At 46.4% G+C, this 15,208-nt stretch overlaps 1 protein-coding gene across 3 annotated transcripts in view; it reads right to left on the bottom strand.

Moving 5' to 3' along the window:
* Nucleotides 1-15,208, bottom strand: part of abca7 (ATP-binding cassette, sub-family A (ABC1), member 7) — a 45,405-nt gene that overhangs the window by 28,716 nt on the left and 1,481 nt on the right. For all 3 annotated transcript variants that reach the window (XM_041890397.2, XM_041890396.2, XM_041890398.2), the window contains exons 2-17: nucleotides 14,928-15,030; nucleotides 14,056-14,149; nucleotides 13,028-13,169; nucleotides 12,548-12,675; nucleotides 12,118-12,239; nucleotides 11,533-11,727; nucleotides 9,026-9,118; nucleotides 8,396-8,633; nucleotides 7,882-8,021; nucleotides 7,600-7,716; nucleotides 7,091-7,282; nucleotides 6,541-6,746; nucleotides 5,995-6,171; nucleotides 5,491-5,713; nucleotides 4,758-4,979; nucleotides 4,126-4,330 (exon numbers count right to left, since the gene is read on the bottom strand). In XM_041890397.2, the coding sequence (XP_041746331.2) occupies nucleotides 4,126-4,330; nucleotides 4,758-4,979; nucleotides 5,491-5,713; nucleotides 5,995-6,171; nucleotides 6,541-6,746; nucleotides 7,091-7,282; nucleotides 7,600-7,716; nucleotides 7,882-8,021; nucleotides 8,396-8,633; nucleotides 9,026-9,118; nucleotides 11,533-11,727; nucleotides 12,118-12,239; nucleotides 12,548-12,675; nucleotides 13,028-13,169; nucleotides 14,056-14,149; nucleotides 14,928-14,993 (2,560 nt within the window). In that variant the 5' untranslated portion in view covers nucleotides 14,994-15,030. The remainder of the gene's footprint in view (nucleotides 1-4,125; nucleotides 4,331-4,757; nucleotides 4,980-5,490; nucleotides 5,714-5,994; nucleotides 6,172-6,540; nucleotides 6,747-7,090; nucleotides 7,283-7,599; nucleotides 7,717-7,881; nucleotides 8,022-8,395; nucleotides 8,634-9,025; nucleotides 9,119-11,532; nucleotides 11,728-12,117; nucleotides 12,240-12,547; nucleotides 12,676-13,027; nucleotides 13,170-14,055; nucleotides 14,150-14,927; nucleotides 15,031-15,208) is intronic.

Here is a 15,208-nt window from a genome sequence, read left to right on the forward strand (position 1 = left end):
TTCCTCCAAACACGGCGAGTGGAGTTTAGACCAAAAATCTCTATTTTTGTCTCATCAGACCACATTACCTACTCCCATTCCTCCTCTGGATCATCCAGATGGTCATTGGCAAACTTCAGACGGGCCTGGACATGCGCTGGCTTGAGCAGGGGGACCTTGCGTGCGCTGCAGGATTTTAATCCATGACGGCGTAGTGTGTTACTAATGGTTTTCTTTGAGACTGTGGTCCCAGCTCTCTTCAGGTCATTGACCAGGTCCTGCTGTGTAGTTCTGGGCTGATCCCTCACCTTCCTCATGATCATTGATGCCCCACGAGGTGAGATCTTGCATGGAGCCCCAGACCGAGGGTGATTGACCGTCATCTTGAACTTCTTCCATTTTCTAATAATTGCGCCAACAGTTGTTGCCTTCTCACCAAGCTGCTTGCCTATTGTCCTGTAGCCCATCCCAGCCTTGTGCAGGTCTACAATTTTATCCCTGATGTCCTTACACAGCTCTCTGGTCTTGGCCATTGTGGAGAGGTTGGAGTCTGTTTGATTGAGTGTGTGGACAGGTGTCTTTTATACAGGTAACGAGTTCAAACAGGTGCAGTTAATACAGGTAATGAGTGGAGAACAGGAGGGTTTCTTAAAGAAAAGCTAACAGGTCTGTGAGAGCCGGAAATCTTACTGGTTGGTAGGTGATCAAATACTTATGTCATGCAATAAAATGCAAATTAATTACTTAAAAATCATATAATGTGATTTTCTGGATTGTTGTTTTAGATTCTGTCTCTCACAGTTGAAGTGTACCTATGATAAAAATTAGACCTCTACATGCTTTGTAAGTAGGAAAACCTGCAAAATCGGCAGTGTATCAAATACTTGTTCTCCCCACAGTACGTCCCTCCACTTCACCTGCCTCCTCGAGTTTCTTCTTTGTGAAGAAGAAGGACGGAGGTCTGCGCCCGTGCATTGAATATCGACCACGGAACAGGGAGACGATAAGATTTAGTTATCCTCTCCCCCTCATTCCTTCAGTGATTGAATCAATGCATGGGGCGCGCTTCTTCACCAAATTAGATCTCAGGAATGCTTACAACCTGGTGCGTATCCAAGAGGGAGATGAGTGGAAGACAGCATTCAGCACAACCACGGGGCATTATGAATACCTGGTGATGCCCTATGGTTTGATGAATGTTCCCTCAGTTTTCCAGTCCTTTGTGAACGAGGTGTTTCGGGACATGCTTGATCGCGGTGTAGTGGTCTACATCGATGACTTCCTGGTGTATTCCACTACGCGCGCCGAGCATATGTCCCTGGTTCGCAAGGTGCTGGCCCGACTGTTGGAAAATGACCTTTATGCTAAGGAAGAGAAGTGTATGTTTTTCCAGCAGTCTGTCTCCTTCCTTGGATACCGCATTTCCACCTCAGGTGTGGAGATGGAGGGAGATCGCATTTCAGCCGTGCGTAATTGGCCGACTCCAACCACGGTTAAGGAGGTGCAGCGCTTCCTTGGCTTTGCCAACTACTATCGCAGGTTTATCCGGGGCTTTGGCAAGGTCGCAGCTCCCATTACATCCCTGTTGAAGGGTGGGCCGTCCGGGCTCCGCTGGTCTGCTGAGGCTGACCTGGCCTTGAGCAAACTGCGGGGTCTGTTCACCTCAGCCCCGGTACTGGCCCACCCCGATTCATCACTACCGTTCGTAGTGGAGGTGGATGCGTCCGAGGTTGGGATAGGAGCTGTCCTGTCTCAACGCTCGGGTACGCCACCCAAGCTCCACCCCTGTGTGTTCTTCTCTAAGAAGCTCAGCCCGGCGGAGCAGAACTACGGCGTTGGTGAACGGGAGCTGTTGGCTGTTGTCCGAGCCTTGACCGCGTGGAGGCATTGGCTCGAGGGGGTAAAACACCCTTTTCTCGTCTGGACGGACCACCATAACCTGGAGTACATCCGGGCCGCGAGGAGGCTGAATCCTCGCCAGGCCAGGTGGGCCCTATTCTTCACCCGGTTTGACTTCACTCTATCATACATCCCGGGTACAAAGAACGTGAAGGCAGACGCACTGTCCCGGCTGTATGACACAGAGGAGAGGCCCAGCGACAACACCCTCATACTGCCGGCCTCCTGCATTGTGGCGGCGGTAATATGGGCGATGGACGCGGATATAGAGCAGGAATTACGCACGGATCCCTCTCCACCTCAGTGTCCAGATGGGCTACAGTACGTGCCTGCTCTTATCCGTGATCGTCTGATCTACTGGGCACACACACGTCACCCTCCTCTGGTCACCCAGGTATCGGCCGTACAGTGCGTTGCCTGACCGGAAAATACTGGTGGCCTACCTTGGCTAAGGACGTGAGGGTGTACGTCTCCTCCTGCTCAGTGTGCGCCCAGAGTAAGGCACCTAGGCACCTCCCAGCTGGTAAGTTACAACCTTTACCAGTTCCACAACGACCATGGTCTCACCTAAGTGTTGATTTTCTGACTGATCTTCCCCTCTCCCAAGGTAACACCACCATCCTGGTCATGTGGACCGCTTTTCTAAAGCCTGCCGCCACCTTCCTCTGCCCGGTCTCCCCACAGCTCTGCAAACTGCGGAGGCCCTGTTTACACACGTCTTCCGGCACTACGGGGTACAAGAAGATATAGTGTCTGACCAAGGTCCCCAGTTCACGTCCAAGGTCTGGAAGGCGTTCATGGAACGTCTGGGGGTCTCGGTCAGCCTGACTTCTGGGTTCCACCCTGAGAGTAATGGGCAGGTGGAACGGGAAAATCAGGACGTGGGTAGGTTCCTGCGGTCCTACTGCCAGGACCAGCCGGGGGAGTGGTCGGTGTTCTTGCCATGGGCAGAATATGCCCAGAACTCTCTCCGCCACTCCTCCACTAACCTAACGCCTTTCCAGTGTGTTCTAGGTTACCAACCGGTTCTGGCACCATGGCACCAGAGCCAGACCGAGGCTCCTGCGGTGGATGACTGGTTTCAGCGCGCGGAGGAGACGTGGGATGCTGCCCATGTTCACCTCCAACGCGCCGTCAGAAGGCCAACGCTGACCGCCACCGCAGTGAGGCCCCCGTCTTTGTACCGGGGGATCGGGTCTGGCTCTCGACCCGGAATCTGCCCCTCCGCCTGCCCTGCCGGAAGCTGAGCCCGCGGTTTGTGGGACCGTTCAAAGTCCTGAGGAGAGTCAACAAGGTCACTTATAGGTTATTACTTCCCCCTGATTACCGTATTAACCCCTCGTTTCACGTGTCTCTCCTCAGGCCGGTGGTAGCTGGTCCACTCCAGGAGTCTGAGGTGCGGGAGGTCCCTCCAACTCCTCTGAACATCGAGGGTGCCCCGGCGTACTCTGTCCGTTCTATCCTGGATTCGAAGCGTCGGGTGGGGGGGACTTCAGTACCTCGTGGAGTGGGAGGGGTACAGTCCGGAGGAACGGTGCTGGGTCCCGGTGAGGGATATCCTCGATCCCTCCATGTTACGGTATTTCCACCGTCGCATTCCGGCTTGCCCTGCTCCGCGTCCTCCTGGCCATCCCCGAGGCCGGGGTTGGCACGCTGGTGGAGCCGCGCGTCAAGGGGGGGGGTACTGTCGCGACTTCCGCCGAGGCTGCCTCCCCTCCTTGTTCGGGCAGGTTTCGGCGTTCGGCATCACCGACTTACTAGCTACTGCCGATCCATTTATCATCAATCCATTTGTCTTGTCTTCAATCACACACACCTGGTCCTTATTCCCTCATTAGTCATTGTATAAGTGTTCCCTCTGCTTCCTTGTCTGTGTGGGTGATTGTTTATTGTGGAGGTTAGTGAAGCTCGGTGGAGCTCGTGTATTTTGTATCGACGGGAGTATTTTCCAGTGCGCCTGTTTTGTGCCCTGGAGTGTGTTTGATGCATTTCTGCGTAAACCTGTATTTTGCGGATTAAAGCCTGTTATTCTGTGATTTACCCTCCTGCGCCTGACTCCTTCAACACCACCTCATCACAATAAGTGCAGTTTTAGTTTGTCAAAGTGCCATTTTCTGCAAAGGTGCACTGGCAATGCAGTTACACGTTCATTATAATATGTATTTTAATATGCACTTTTATACAAAATGGCATGAAACCATAGAGCAGTTATCAATGAAAGAAATGTTCAACAATTAATTTCCTTACCTGGGAAAACAGCTTCAATGTACCAGGTGGCCAGAGCGTAGATACATGCATCGATATGCAGCATGATTATGGACGTGGTGAAATTGTAGGTGTCTCCCTCCATGGGGCTGGAATGCAGGTTGAACCACTGGATGCCCACTCCTTGCTCCTCGTACTGGGAGAAATACTCACAGCCAAAGCCAAAGGCCACAGGGGAAAACAGGCTCTGTGGTGAGAGAGATGAGAATTTGTAGTACTACCAGATTGGATGGGTTAATTTCATATATTTATACAGGTGACACCATTGAGATTCCAAACCTCATTCAAAAGAGCAACCTATCAGCAGCAAGTAATGGGTTAAATACAGTACCATAATCATTCTTCCTTATCAACAAAAAACGACTCACGGAAACCTCAACAAAACACAACAAAGAGAATGTGTATCATGAGGACTCACGGCTAGGACACAGTGTGTGGTGGTGAGAATGTGTATTATGAGGACTCACGGCTAGGACACGGTGTGTGGTGGTGAGAATGTGTATTATGAGGACTCACGGCTAGGACACGGTGTGTGGTGGTGAGAATGTGTATTATGAGGACTCACGGCTAGGACACGGTGTGTGGTGGTGAGAATGTGTATTATGAGGACTCACGGCTAGGACACGGTGTGTGGTGGTGAGGTGGTCTCTCCAGGCCACACACAGCACGTAGGGCAGGTAGAGGGCGAAGTAGATGAGGCCTCCGCAGGCGGCCGCCAGGTTGGCCCGGGAGAAGAAGGTGCTGATGAGGAAACACTGCATGATGGTGGCCGTAGCGAAAGCCGTCAGGAAGAAGAACACCACAGTCGGGTTGCTGTAGGGCAGGATGTCCCCCCACTGGAGGAAGAGAACAAACAGTATCCCTACTGCAATGCCTTAAAACTATACAGAGTGCTGTAAAGAACACAGTCATTAATCCAGGGCAAGATTCTAGGACAACTGCATAGCTGTGATGTGAATACTTTTCAGTCCTGCCAAAAGACTGCAGATACAAAATGGCTTGATAAATAATATATAATATATAAATATATAATATAAATAATAATAAATAATAAATAAATAAATAATTGGTCATTTAGCAGACGCTCTTATCCAGAGCGACTTACAGGAGCAATTAGGGTTAAGTGCCTTGCTCAAGGGCACATCGACAGATTTTTCACCTAGTCAGCTCGGGGATTAGAACCAGCGACCTTTCGGTTACTGGCACAACGCTCTTAACCACTAAGCTACCTGCCGCCCCTATAATAATTGGCTTGATAGCCTCTGAAGCAAAAAACAAGCTGTGCATGGTCCCGGGCAAAATAAACAAGTGACTAAATAATCAACACAAGGCTATTAGACCACATGCCTTGAGCAGAGCAATGAGGAGGCCGGCGCTGACCAGGAAGGGCACCAGGCTGCTGATGAACCAGCTGACCCACAGCTGGCCTGTACCAAGCCCCATGATCCTCATGGTCTCCTTGAGCCGCGCCTCCTTCTCGTACACCACGCCCTTGATGATCATGGCCACCGAGTAGATCCACGCCAGCGTCATGAACAGGGGCAGCGAGCGGTTCAGCACACGTAGGAAACTGGAGGAGGGAGAGAAGACAAGATAGAAGAAAAGAGAAGGTAAGGGAAAACAGGTATGAGGTAATATGGGTGGGTAATAGATAGTATGTGAAACCGTTTCATAGAGCATGAATAAAAGGAAAAGTTGAGAGAGAGGAGGATGGGTGGGGAAAAAAGTTGAGAAGGAGGTTGAGGAGGTTTTCAAATCCTGTTTATTTCACAATAGACTGAATTTGACAAGAGATCCTACCCAAATGTGACTTCAATGCTCTTTTAAACATAACATTAAAGTCCTACTCACACGTCATCCACGTAGCAGGGGTAGGGCATCTGCTGGATGTAGAGGCCAGTGGTCTGCTCCACACCACTCAGCACGCGGGCCACAGCTCTCTCCACCAGGTCCTGTACGTACACAAAGCCCCCCCAGATGTAGCGCATGTCACTGAAGGGGTCCGCTGCTGGGCCTGGGTCCCAGAACCTGGGGGGGGAAACATTCCCATGAACATTTATGGAACATTATTGGCAACAGGTATTGTCATGCAGCAGCACCATGGTTGCATCTAAAGCAATAGTGGAAGTCTATCAGGGGATAATGTACCCATAACATTACGATAAGACAATTTTAGGCAGGGGGCAACAGAGCTAGCCAGGGTTACCAGCCCTGATTCTTTGTATCAGCAACTCAACAGAAGTGGGCTTTAAGTTGGGTAAAAACTTTTAAAATCATCATAGACTTGGATCAACCGTAAAATGTTGGGTCATTGGATCAATAGTAACCTTTGACCCGATGACCCAAAATGCAACCAATAGCATTGTTCATATCAAACGTTCCACTGAGTGAGTTTACCTGTCCTTGATCTTGTTGGTGCGTGCGACATCGTCGATGTCCATACGGATCTTGTATGTGACGTGAGGGGGCAGATCGGGTGAGGTGGTATTGGGCAGGAGGAACACTATCCCAGCCCAGAACTCTCTCTCCCCCAGCAGCTCCAAGGCCCTGTCAATCATCTGGCCCTCTGTGGCAGCACCCTCCAGCTTGTTCAGGGAGAAACACTGAAGGATAACAAGGACATGAGTAATGTTACAGTACAAAACAATGTACAAGATAAACATAATGTAACTCAATGTGAGGGAATGGGTGAAGTTATACACGCTGTAATAAGTACATACACAATGGCTGAAACCACAACTGTAGACTAGTGAAGCTAACTCACATAGACACAATGCCAATGACAACTTCTAATTCAGTGGTAGAACAACTAAACTAATTAGACTAATTAACGGTTAAGTAAACGTTACACTAATCAAGGTCTTGACAATCTCTTCAGAACCAGGGTTGGTGACCACTGATCTACAATACACAGCATAGATGGGTGAGTAGGAGGAGGGGTAGCTACTTGGGTGACTTGAGCCAGGGTGGTGATGGTGTTGTTCAGGTCGGTGTACACATCCAGCCAGGTAGGGGGCGCTCCTTCTTTCCTGGGTTCGTTGGGCGTGGACAGGAAGCGGGCAATGCGCTTGGCCGTCCAGGGAGTGTCCTCCAGCTGCAGGTTGACCAACACGGCTACCTCTGGCCGCCTCAGCAGATCCTGCCACACAGAGGAAGTGACACGGTTGGCCAAAGCTGCCAAATGAGGAGGATTTCAAAGGCCAGACTAGAAATAGTACCACTCTCACCAGGGAGGCTCTAATTCCTAGATGTCCTGGCTGGCTGGCTCCTATGGTATGGACTACTTGGCACTTAAGCAACGTATACAGTAGGCTCTTCATAAACACAATACACAATAGTAATAGTGAACATGCACTTTGGTTGCTACGTCATAGCTACTGCCACACAGTATCCGCGGTGACGTTTTCTTAATCAAGACCGTTCCAGGTTTGTTGGCATATTTAATGTGTGCAGTACCTGCAGCAGCTGTATCTCCACACTACTCTCCATGTAGGTCTTGATACCAGGTCCCACCTCCATCCAGGCACCATTCAGCTCCTGTAGGATCTGCAGGTCCTGGAAGGTCTTGTTCACCTACAGGTGAAGACAGAGGATCATAGAAGAAAAAATAAATAAACAGAACTTCATAAAAAAATTAAAAATAAAATAGTTACAAGCATAGAGATATTTTTTTTTACAACACCAAGAAATACAGAGCGAATGGAATGAGTGTGAAAAGACAACAGAGGCTTGATGTACCTCTTTCATGACGTTGTGTACGGCAGGGGTGTCTGGTGTGTACAGCAGCTTGCCAATGAACAGGGGCTTGATCCCTCGCCACACGATGCGAGACAGTGGGTTGGACTCCAGGCTCTGGATCAAGCTTTTACAGTACGGGGCTGGGAGAAACATTTACATTTACATTTTTGTCATTTACATTTACATTTTTAGTCATTTAGCAGACGCTCTTATCCAGAGCGACTTACAGTTAGTGAGTGCATACATTTTTTCATGACACAACACAACACCCATGGTAGGTAGGTTGTTGGCTCATCAGCTCACCACTTATTGTAAACAATACACCTTTTGAACATACGTCAATTCATCTACCACCCAAAAAGAGGTAAACACACGTCAATCTAATTATCAAATCCCCTTTCATCCAAGATTATCTACAGGTATGCTAGTCTTGCTTTTAATTAGTATTAGCTAATGCTACCACACAGAAACCCTATAGATATCTAGTGAACTTTGAAGTCTCTCTCTCTCTCACTGGTGACGTTGTCCTTGTCCATGTTGTTGTCCTCGGTGCCGTTCTTGCCCAGAAAGGACTTGATGTCGTTGTCCTCGTACCAGTTGAGTGAAGGGATCCTCTCGCCGCCCACCTCAGGGTGGCCACACATAATCCTGGAGAAGGCCCTGAAGCTCTCCCGCGGCAGGGCCGAGCGGTTCTCTGGCGAGAGCAGACGCAGCTCCGAGTTCAACTCCCTAAAGCTGGAGAGAGAGGACAGCTAGCGAGAAAAAAGAGGAGGGAGTAAGAGAGAAAAGAGAGAGGAAAAAGTAAGTGGAGAGAGAAGAAAGAGGGGGGAGATGCAACATGAATTGACTTTCCTGCAGGCGGATGTGAAGCATTGTTTTGCTACTACTGAGTGAGAATGTATTTTAGGCAGTGTCACAAAGCTATCAAGTCAGGTATTCAAGCTTGAACGGCTAACTATAGAAATGGCTAATTCTCATTTACCTAAGAGATATAACTTATTGCATCACACCGCAGTAGGTGAGGAAAAAACGGAATGTAATATTGAGAACAACTCATACAACAGATGGTAGACAGGATGGCAACATAAGTAAACAGTCAACAGTAAATCAATGTCAAAGAAAGAATAGAAGAGGGTGTTCTTACGTCATCCATGAGTACTGCCAACTCCTTGGACACGGAGGTGACCGCTTGACTGATGACCCGGAGGTCACCGGCGTTGGCCCTCAGTCTGTCTCTCTGAGGGAGGAAAGGAGAGCCAGGATTAACCTTGGGATTTAGCTTTGATCTGTTGTCCATTACTTCCATCTAGAGACTCTGAAGATTGGAGATTCTATTGGGTGCAATGATATTCTATGTTAGTGTTAAGAGTAGGATGCTACATTAGCACAAATGCTATGGTAAATGAGCTTTCTAAAAGCCTTCAAACAGTTGTGTTCCCCAATACAAATTAATTTTGAGCTCTCCTAAACATTTCTAAATAAAGCCACATAATTGCAGAGGGTCTGCTCATTCCATCACAGCAGCCAAAATAAATCAATAATAATATAATCCAAAAGTAAATGGCCAAACTGAACAAGCAATTTCTTACAGAATTCAGTGGACTATATACAGTGAGGGAAAAAAGTATTTGATCCCCTGCTGATTTTGTACATTTGCCCACTGACAAAGACATGATCAGTCTATAATTTTAATGGTAGGTTTATTTGAACAGTGAGAGACAGAATAACAACAAAAAAATCCAGAAAAACGCATGTAAATTTTTTTATACATTGATTTGCATTTTAATGAGGGAAATAAGTATTTGACCCCTCTGCAAAACATGACTTAGTACTTGGCGATAAAACCCTTTTTGGCAATCACAGAGGTCAGACGTTTATTGTAGTTGGCCACCAGGTTTGCACACATCTCAGGAGGGATTTTGTCCCTCTCCTCTTTGCGGATCTTCTCCAAGTCATTAAGGTTTCGAGGCTGACGTTTGGCAACTCGAACCTTCAGCTCCCTCCACAGATTTTCTATGGGATTAAGGTCTGGAGACTGGCTAGGCCACTCCAGGACCTTAATGTGCTTCTTCTTGAGCCACTCCTTTGTTGCCTTGGCCGGGTGTTTTGGATCATTGTCATGCTGGAATACCCATCCACGACCCATTTTCAATGCCCTGGCTGAGGGAAGGAGGTTCTCACCCAAGATTTGACGGTACATGGCCCCGTCCATCGTCCCTTTGATGCGGTGAAGTTGTCCTGTCCCCTTAGCAGAAAAACACCCCCAAAGCATAATGTTTCCACCTCCATGTTTGACGGTGCGGATGGTGTTTTTGGGGTCATAGGCAGTATTCCTCCTCCTCCAAACACGGCGAGTTGATTTGATGCCAAAGAGCTCGATTTTGGTCTCATCTGACCACAACACTTTCACACAGTTCTCCTCTGAATCATTCAGATGTTCATTGGCAAACTTCAGACGGTCCTGCATATGTGCTTTCTTGAGCAGGGGGACCTTGCGGGCGCTGCAGGATTTCAGTCCTTCACGACGTAGTGTGTTACCAATTGTTTTCTGGGTGACCATGGTCCCAGCTGCCTTGAGATCATTGACAAGATCCTCCCGTGTAGTTCTGGGCTGATTCCTCACCGTTCTCATGATCATTGCAACTCCACGAGGTGAGATCTTGCATGGAGCCCCAGGCCGAGGGAGATTGACAGTTATTTTGTGTTTCTTCCATTTACGAATAATCGCACCAACTGTTGTCACCTTCTCACCAAGCTGCTTGGCGATGTTCTTGTAGCCCATTCCAGCCTTGTGTAGGTCTACAATCTTGTCCCTGACATCCTTGGAGAGCTCTTTGGTCTTGGCCATGGTGGAGAGTTTGGAATCTGATTGATTGATTGCTTCTGTGGACAGGTGTCTTTTATACAGGTAACAAGCTGAGATTAGGAGCACTCTCAGCTCTTTACCTGTATAAAAGAAACCTGGGAGCCAGAAATCTTTCTGATTGAGAGGGGGTCAAATACTTATTTCCCTCATTAAAATGCAAATCAATTTATAACATTTTTGACATGCGTTTTTCTGGATTTTTTTGTTGTTATTCTGTCTCTCACTGTTCAAATAAACATACCATTAAAATTATAGACTGATCATTTCTTTGTCAGTGGGCAAATGTACAAAATCAGCAGGGGATCAAATACTTTTTTCCCTCACTGTAGACCAGACTATTCTTTTCCACTCCTAATGTGAATTGAGTGCATATTTAGAGCTTTAATGTAGTCCCTGTAACTAAAGAGTATTTTGTACAGTGGATGAAAGACAGATGTTCTTAGCTTGTTCACAGCTAAGAACATGACACAGTAGTTGATTCATTAACTTCATGCATACAGTACAGTAGTTGATTCATTAACTTCATGCATACAGTACAGTAGTTGATTCTTGGAAGACAACAATAAGCACCTGTTGTCAAGTAGAATTAAACTATAAAAGAGCTAGCAGACATACTATGTGACCCATTGTTATAGCATATAAACTTACATTTTCCTCCAAGAGTGGCCAAATATTTTTGTATATCAAGTTTATTTACATGCACTTCGATAGGAAAACAGCAATATCATTTTCCTTTCACAACAACATGAACAGCCACTGACAGAGAGTGTGCGACCTCAACTGACCGTGAAGAACTTGCTGAAGTCCAGCTGGGAGAGGAAGAGCTGCTCTGCTTGCTGCAGGGAGTCGGCTGGGATGGCACAGAGCTGGCTCTGCAGCTCCGCCATAGAATCCTCTTGATCTACAGTGAGGAACTGGCTCAGCACAGTGGAATTGCACACAATGTCCTTCAGCATCACTCCAGTGCCTGCCAGAGACACCTACAGAGAGATACATGTGGTCAAGAAGATACCCAAAGACACAGAAGATGTAAAACAAGTGTTCCCGTGTGGCTCAGTTGGTAGAGCATGGCGCTTGCAACGTCAGGGTTGTAGGTTCGATTTCTACGAGGGACCATTATGAAATTGTATGCACTCACTACTGTAAGTCGCTCTGAATAAGAGTGTCTGCTAAATAATGTAAGTGGTATGAATTATGAGTTGTAGGCATGTAAATAATCAGGTTTATGTTCACCGCTGATTCAATTGGGGTTTTTACTGTGCATATACTATGTTGGTTGAACTCATGAGCTACTTTTAGCCTGACTGGGAGTCAATATGTGTTACAGTGGTTGACGGTGGTGTCATGGAGGGGTTTACTGCAGTGCTTACCACCTGAAAGTTCAGGCGAGCCCTAAACAGCTGGTCTAGGGCAGAGGGAGACAGGCTGCCATTGGTCAAGAGAAAGTTGGAGAAGGTCTGATTGGCTCGCAGGTATTCTCCCACAGGAAGATCTGTAACGTAAACAAAAAACATGAATCAGGACATAACTGGACAACAAACAGCACGGACAGACAGACACTTTTCATTGTTTGCGCCTGTTTGAGACAATCCACAGAGGATTTGCGGACTGGAATACTCTGATCCATATTCACCGTCTCAAGTACACATATATCATCCCAAGCCATACCTAAGTACAGGTTGATTTAGTCTTTTGACTTTTCTTTGGATTAAATATACAATGTAAACAAGTAACTGGACATACCAAACTCAACTATACAACAACCATCTAGGGAAATATGTTGAATAGACAGCCACATACTTGGCCAGGTGCCTGGCCTCTCTCCAAGTCTCCGTATAGTATCTAGAAGGTCCTGAAAGCCAGAGAAGGCTGTCTGGTTACCACTGTAGGACAAGATTGTCTGGGAGTCCACTAAGAGTCGAGAGAGTCTGCAGGAGAAAAAAAAACACTTGGGGTCAGAGATAAAACAGTTTTATGGATTTGATTGTTATACAATTAAAGCTTAATATCAAACAACTCAGTGGCATGCAGTAGGGTTAGATGTCAACTCCAATTCAGTTAAAATAAAAAAATATATATATATATATTTGTAAAAAATAAACATTTTGAAATGTTCTGATTCCAATTTATGCCCTAAATCATTTACTTTAATTTTATCACATAATTTGACTGAGACCACTTTATCAGAACACATTGAAACAGAACTTGCCCAAATCCCTGATGTTCAACAGCCACCAATTAAGTACTTTGGCCCATACAAATACACTGCAGTATACCCACATGGAGTTGTCAAAGTTGCCCACCCGCCCTGGGGTCTCCCCCTGAGTGGGGCTGTGGAAGCAGGGGTTGTTGATGTTGCAGATGATCCCCTGAACCCATGGCAGGGTGCCTGCTGAGGGAAGTGCCTTGTTGGGGAAATGACCTGGAATTATACACACACACAAACGTGTTAGCTGTGGGATTGACCTGAGACATGCAAAACACTGTTGAACTGTTGCCCAGTTCCTGTGCTATATTTTGATGTGTGTAATAATCACACACAGTAGGATTGGCCTAGTCTCTGAGATGTCTGTCGGAACATTGTTATCCCAATGAGTCCCACCTTCTTACCCCTTTTAAACATTGACGATCACAAGCTCACATAGTTGCTGTCACAAACTCCACACAGTTGTCACTGACTAGTTGGATATTCATTTCCCACTGAGCAAACTATTTCTGTACTTACAGCATTCATATACATTCATTTTTATCAGGTTTTTGCTTTGGCAAACCTTATGTCTATTGACATTTGTCAATAAAGAGCGTGAATGCAACTGTTTGTCAAATTGTTTTGTATTCTACTTGTAGCCCTGGTTGTCCTGAAAAGAAAAGGGTACACCACTTCATTGTGAGGCTAAATATAAGGGCTGGACATGCAGATAAATGAAAGTCAGATAAAAGCCTGTTTTTGCTGGGGTCTCGGGACTGATAGGATTAATGTGGGAGGCAACCAGTCATGACCTGAACCATGGACAAATGTAAACACTGAGATTGAGCTAAAATACATACAACGTTATGACTGCGAGATTGACCCCACTGCATGACAAGAGTCTTTAAATAAGCAAGACGTCTATCAAGAGCAGAACATGTTGGAAAAAGTCTGGCGGCACCCAGAATCACTCTCACCTAGCTAATCAGTTTATGTGGTTGGCTGGAAATTTCAGGGGCGGGGAGGGAGCGTTTAACCTGTGTGTCACAGCGAGCTGGTAGGCAGTTTACACTAGAGCAGCACTGTCAACACAAGAGTAGACGGACTGATGGGCACTCACATTTGCTCTGTTTGTAGGGAGGATGAGAGTGACGCACTGAGATGAGGATGAGGAACAGGAACAGAGGCCAGACCAGCTCGATAATCAACTGGATCTGTAGGGAGGGAGGGATTACATCATCATCCTCACACACATTAGGCTAATAGTGGCTAGTAGCTACCGTTGCATTTGATGCCTGCCTTTTATTTTTTATTTATTTTATTTTATTTAACCTTTATTTAACCAGGTAAGCCAGTTGAGAACAAGTTCTCATTTACAACTGCGACCTGGCCAAGATAAAGCAAAGCAGTGCGATAAAAACAACAACAGAGTTACATATGGGGTAAAAAAAACATAAGGTCATAAAATACAACAGAAAATATATATACAGTGTGTGCAAATGTAGCAAGTTATGGAGGTAAGGCAATAAATAGGCTATAGTGCAAAATAATTACAATTAGTATTAACACTGGAATGCTAGATGTGCAAGAGATTATGTGCAAATAGAGATACTGGGGTGCAAAAGAGCAAAATAAATAACAATATAGGGATGAGGTAGTTGGGTGGGCTAATTTCAGATGGGCTGTGTACAGGTGCAGTGATCGGTAAGGTGCTCTGACAACTGATGCTTAAAGTTAGTTTATGTTAGGTTTGCACCTGTAGCCTAATGGTAAAAAAGGCCTCATTAATTAGTTAGGCTACATCATGGATATCAATTTCATTAAAGATAAAAAGGGGACATGTTCAATAGGAACGTTAGAATCAGAATTAGAATACATAAGACAAGTGGTACATAGATACATGTTGGCTCTTTACATCCTAGTTTCATCTGTTAACGTGATGCAGGGCCAACTACTGCTACACCACTGAACACATGCCAGTTCAGTTCCCACCTTGTTCCTCCTGCGGTAAGTGATGTTCTTCCAGAGCAGGAGCAAGAGCTGAGTCCCAATCCCCATGTTGTGCTGCAAGGTGCTACCAAGCCATAGTGCAGCACTATAGGAACAAAACATGAGGGAGAACAGTTGGACACCTGTGTCTTGACTAAAAAATTATTTTCTGACCAAAGATAATGAACTACACAACAGCAGTTCTAGCACCTCCACTTGGAAATGTAAAACAGGCAGAAAAATATGGATATTTCTTATCTTAACGTATTCCTTATTTCCACAGT

The sequence above is a fragment of the Coregonus clupeaformis genome, chromosome 11 (assembly GCF_020615455.1).
Source record: "Coregonus clupeaformis isolate EN_2021a chromosome 11, ASM2061545v1, whole genome shotgun sequence".
Taxonomy (NCBI): Eukaryota; Metazoa; Chordata; class Actinopteri; order Salmoniformes; family Salmonidae; genus Coregonus; species Coregonus clupeaformis.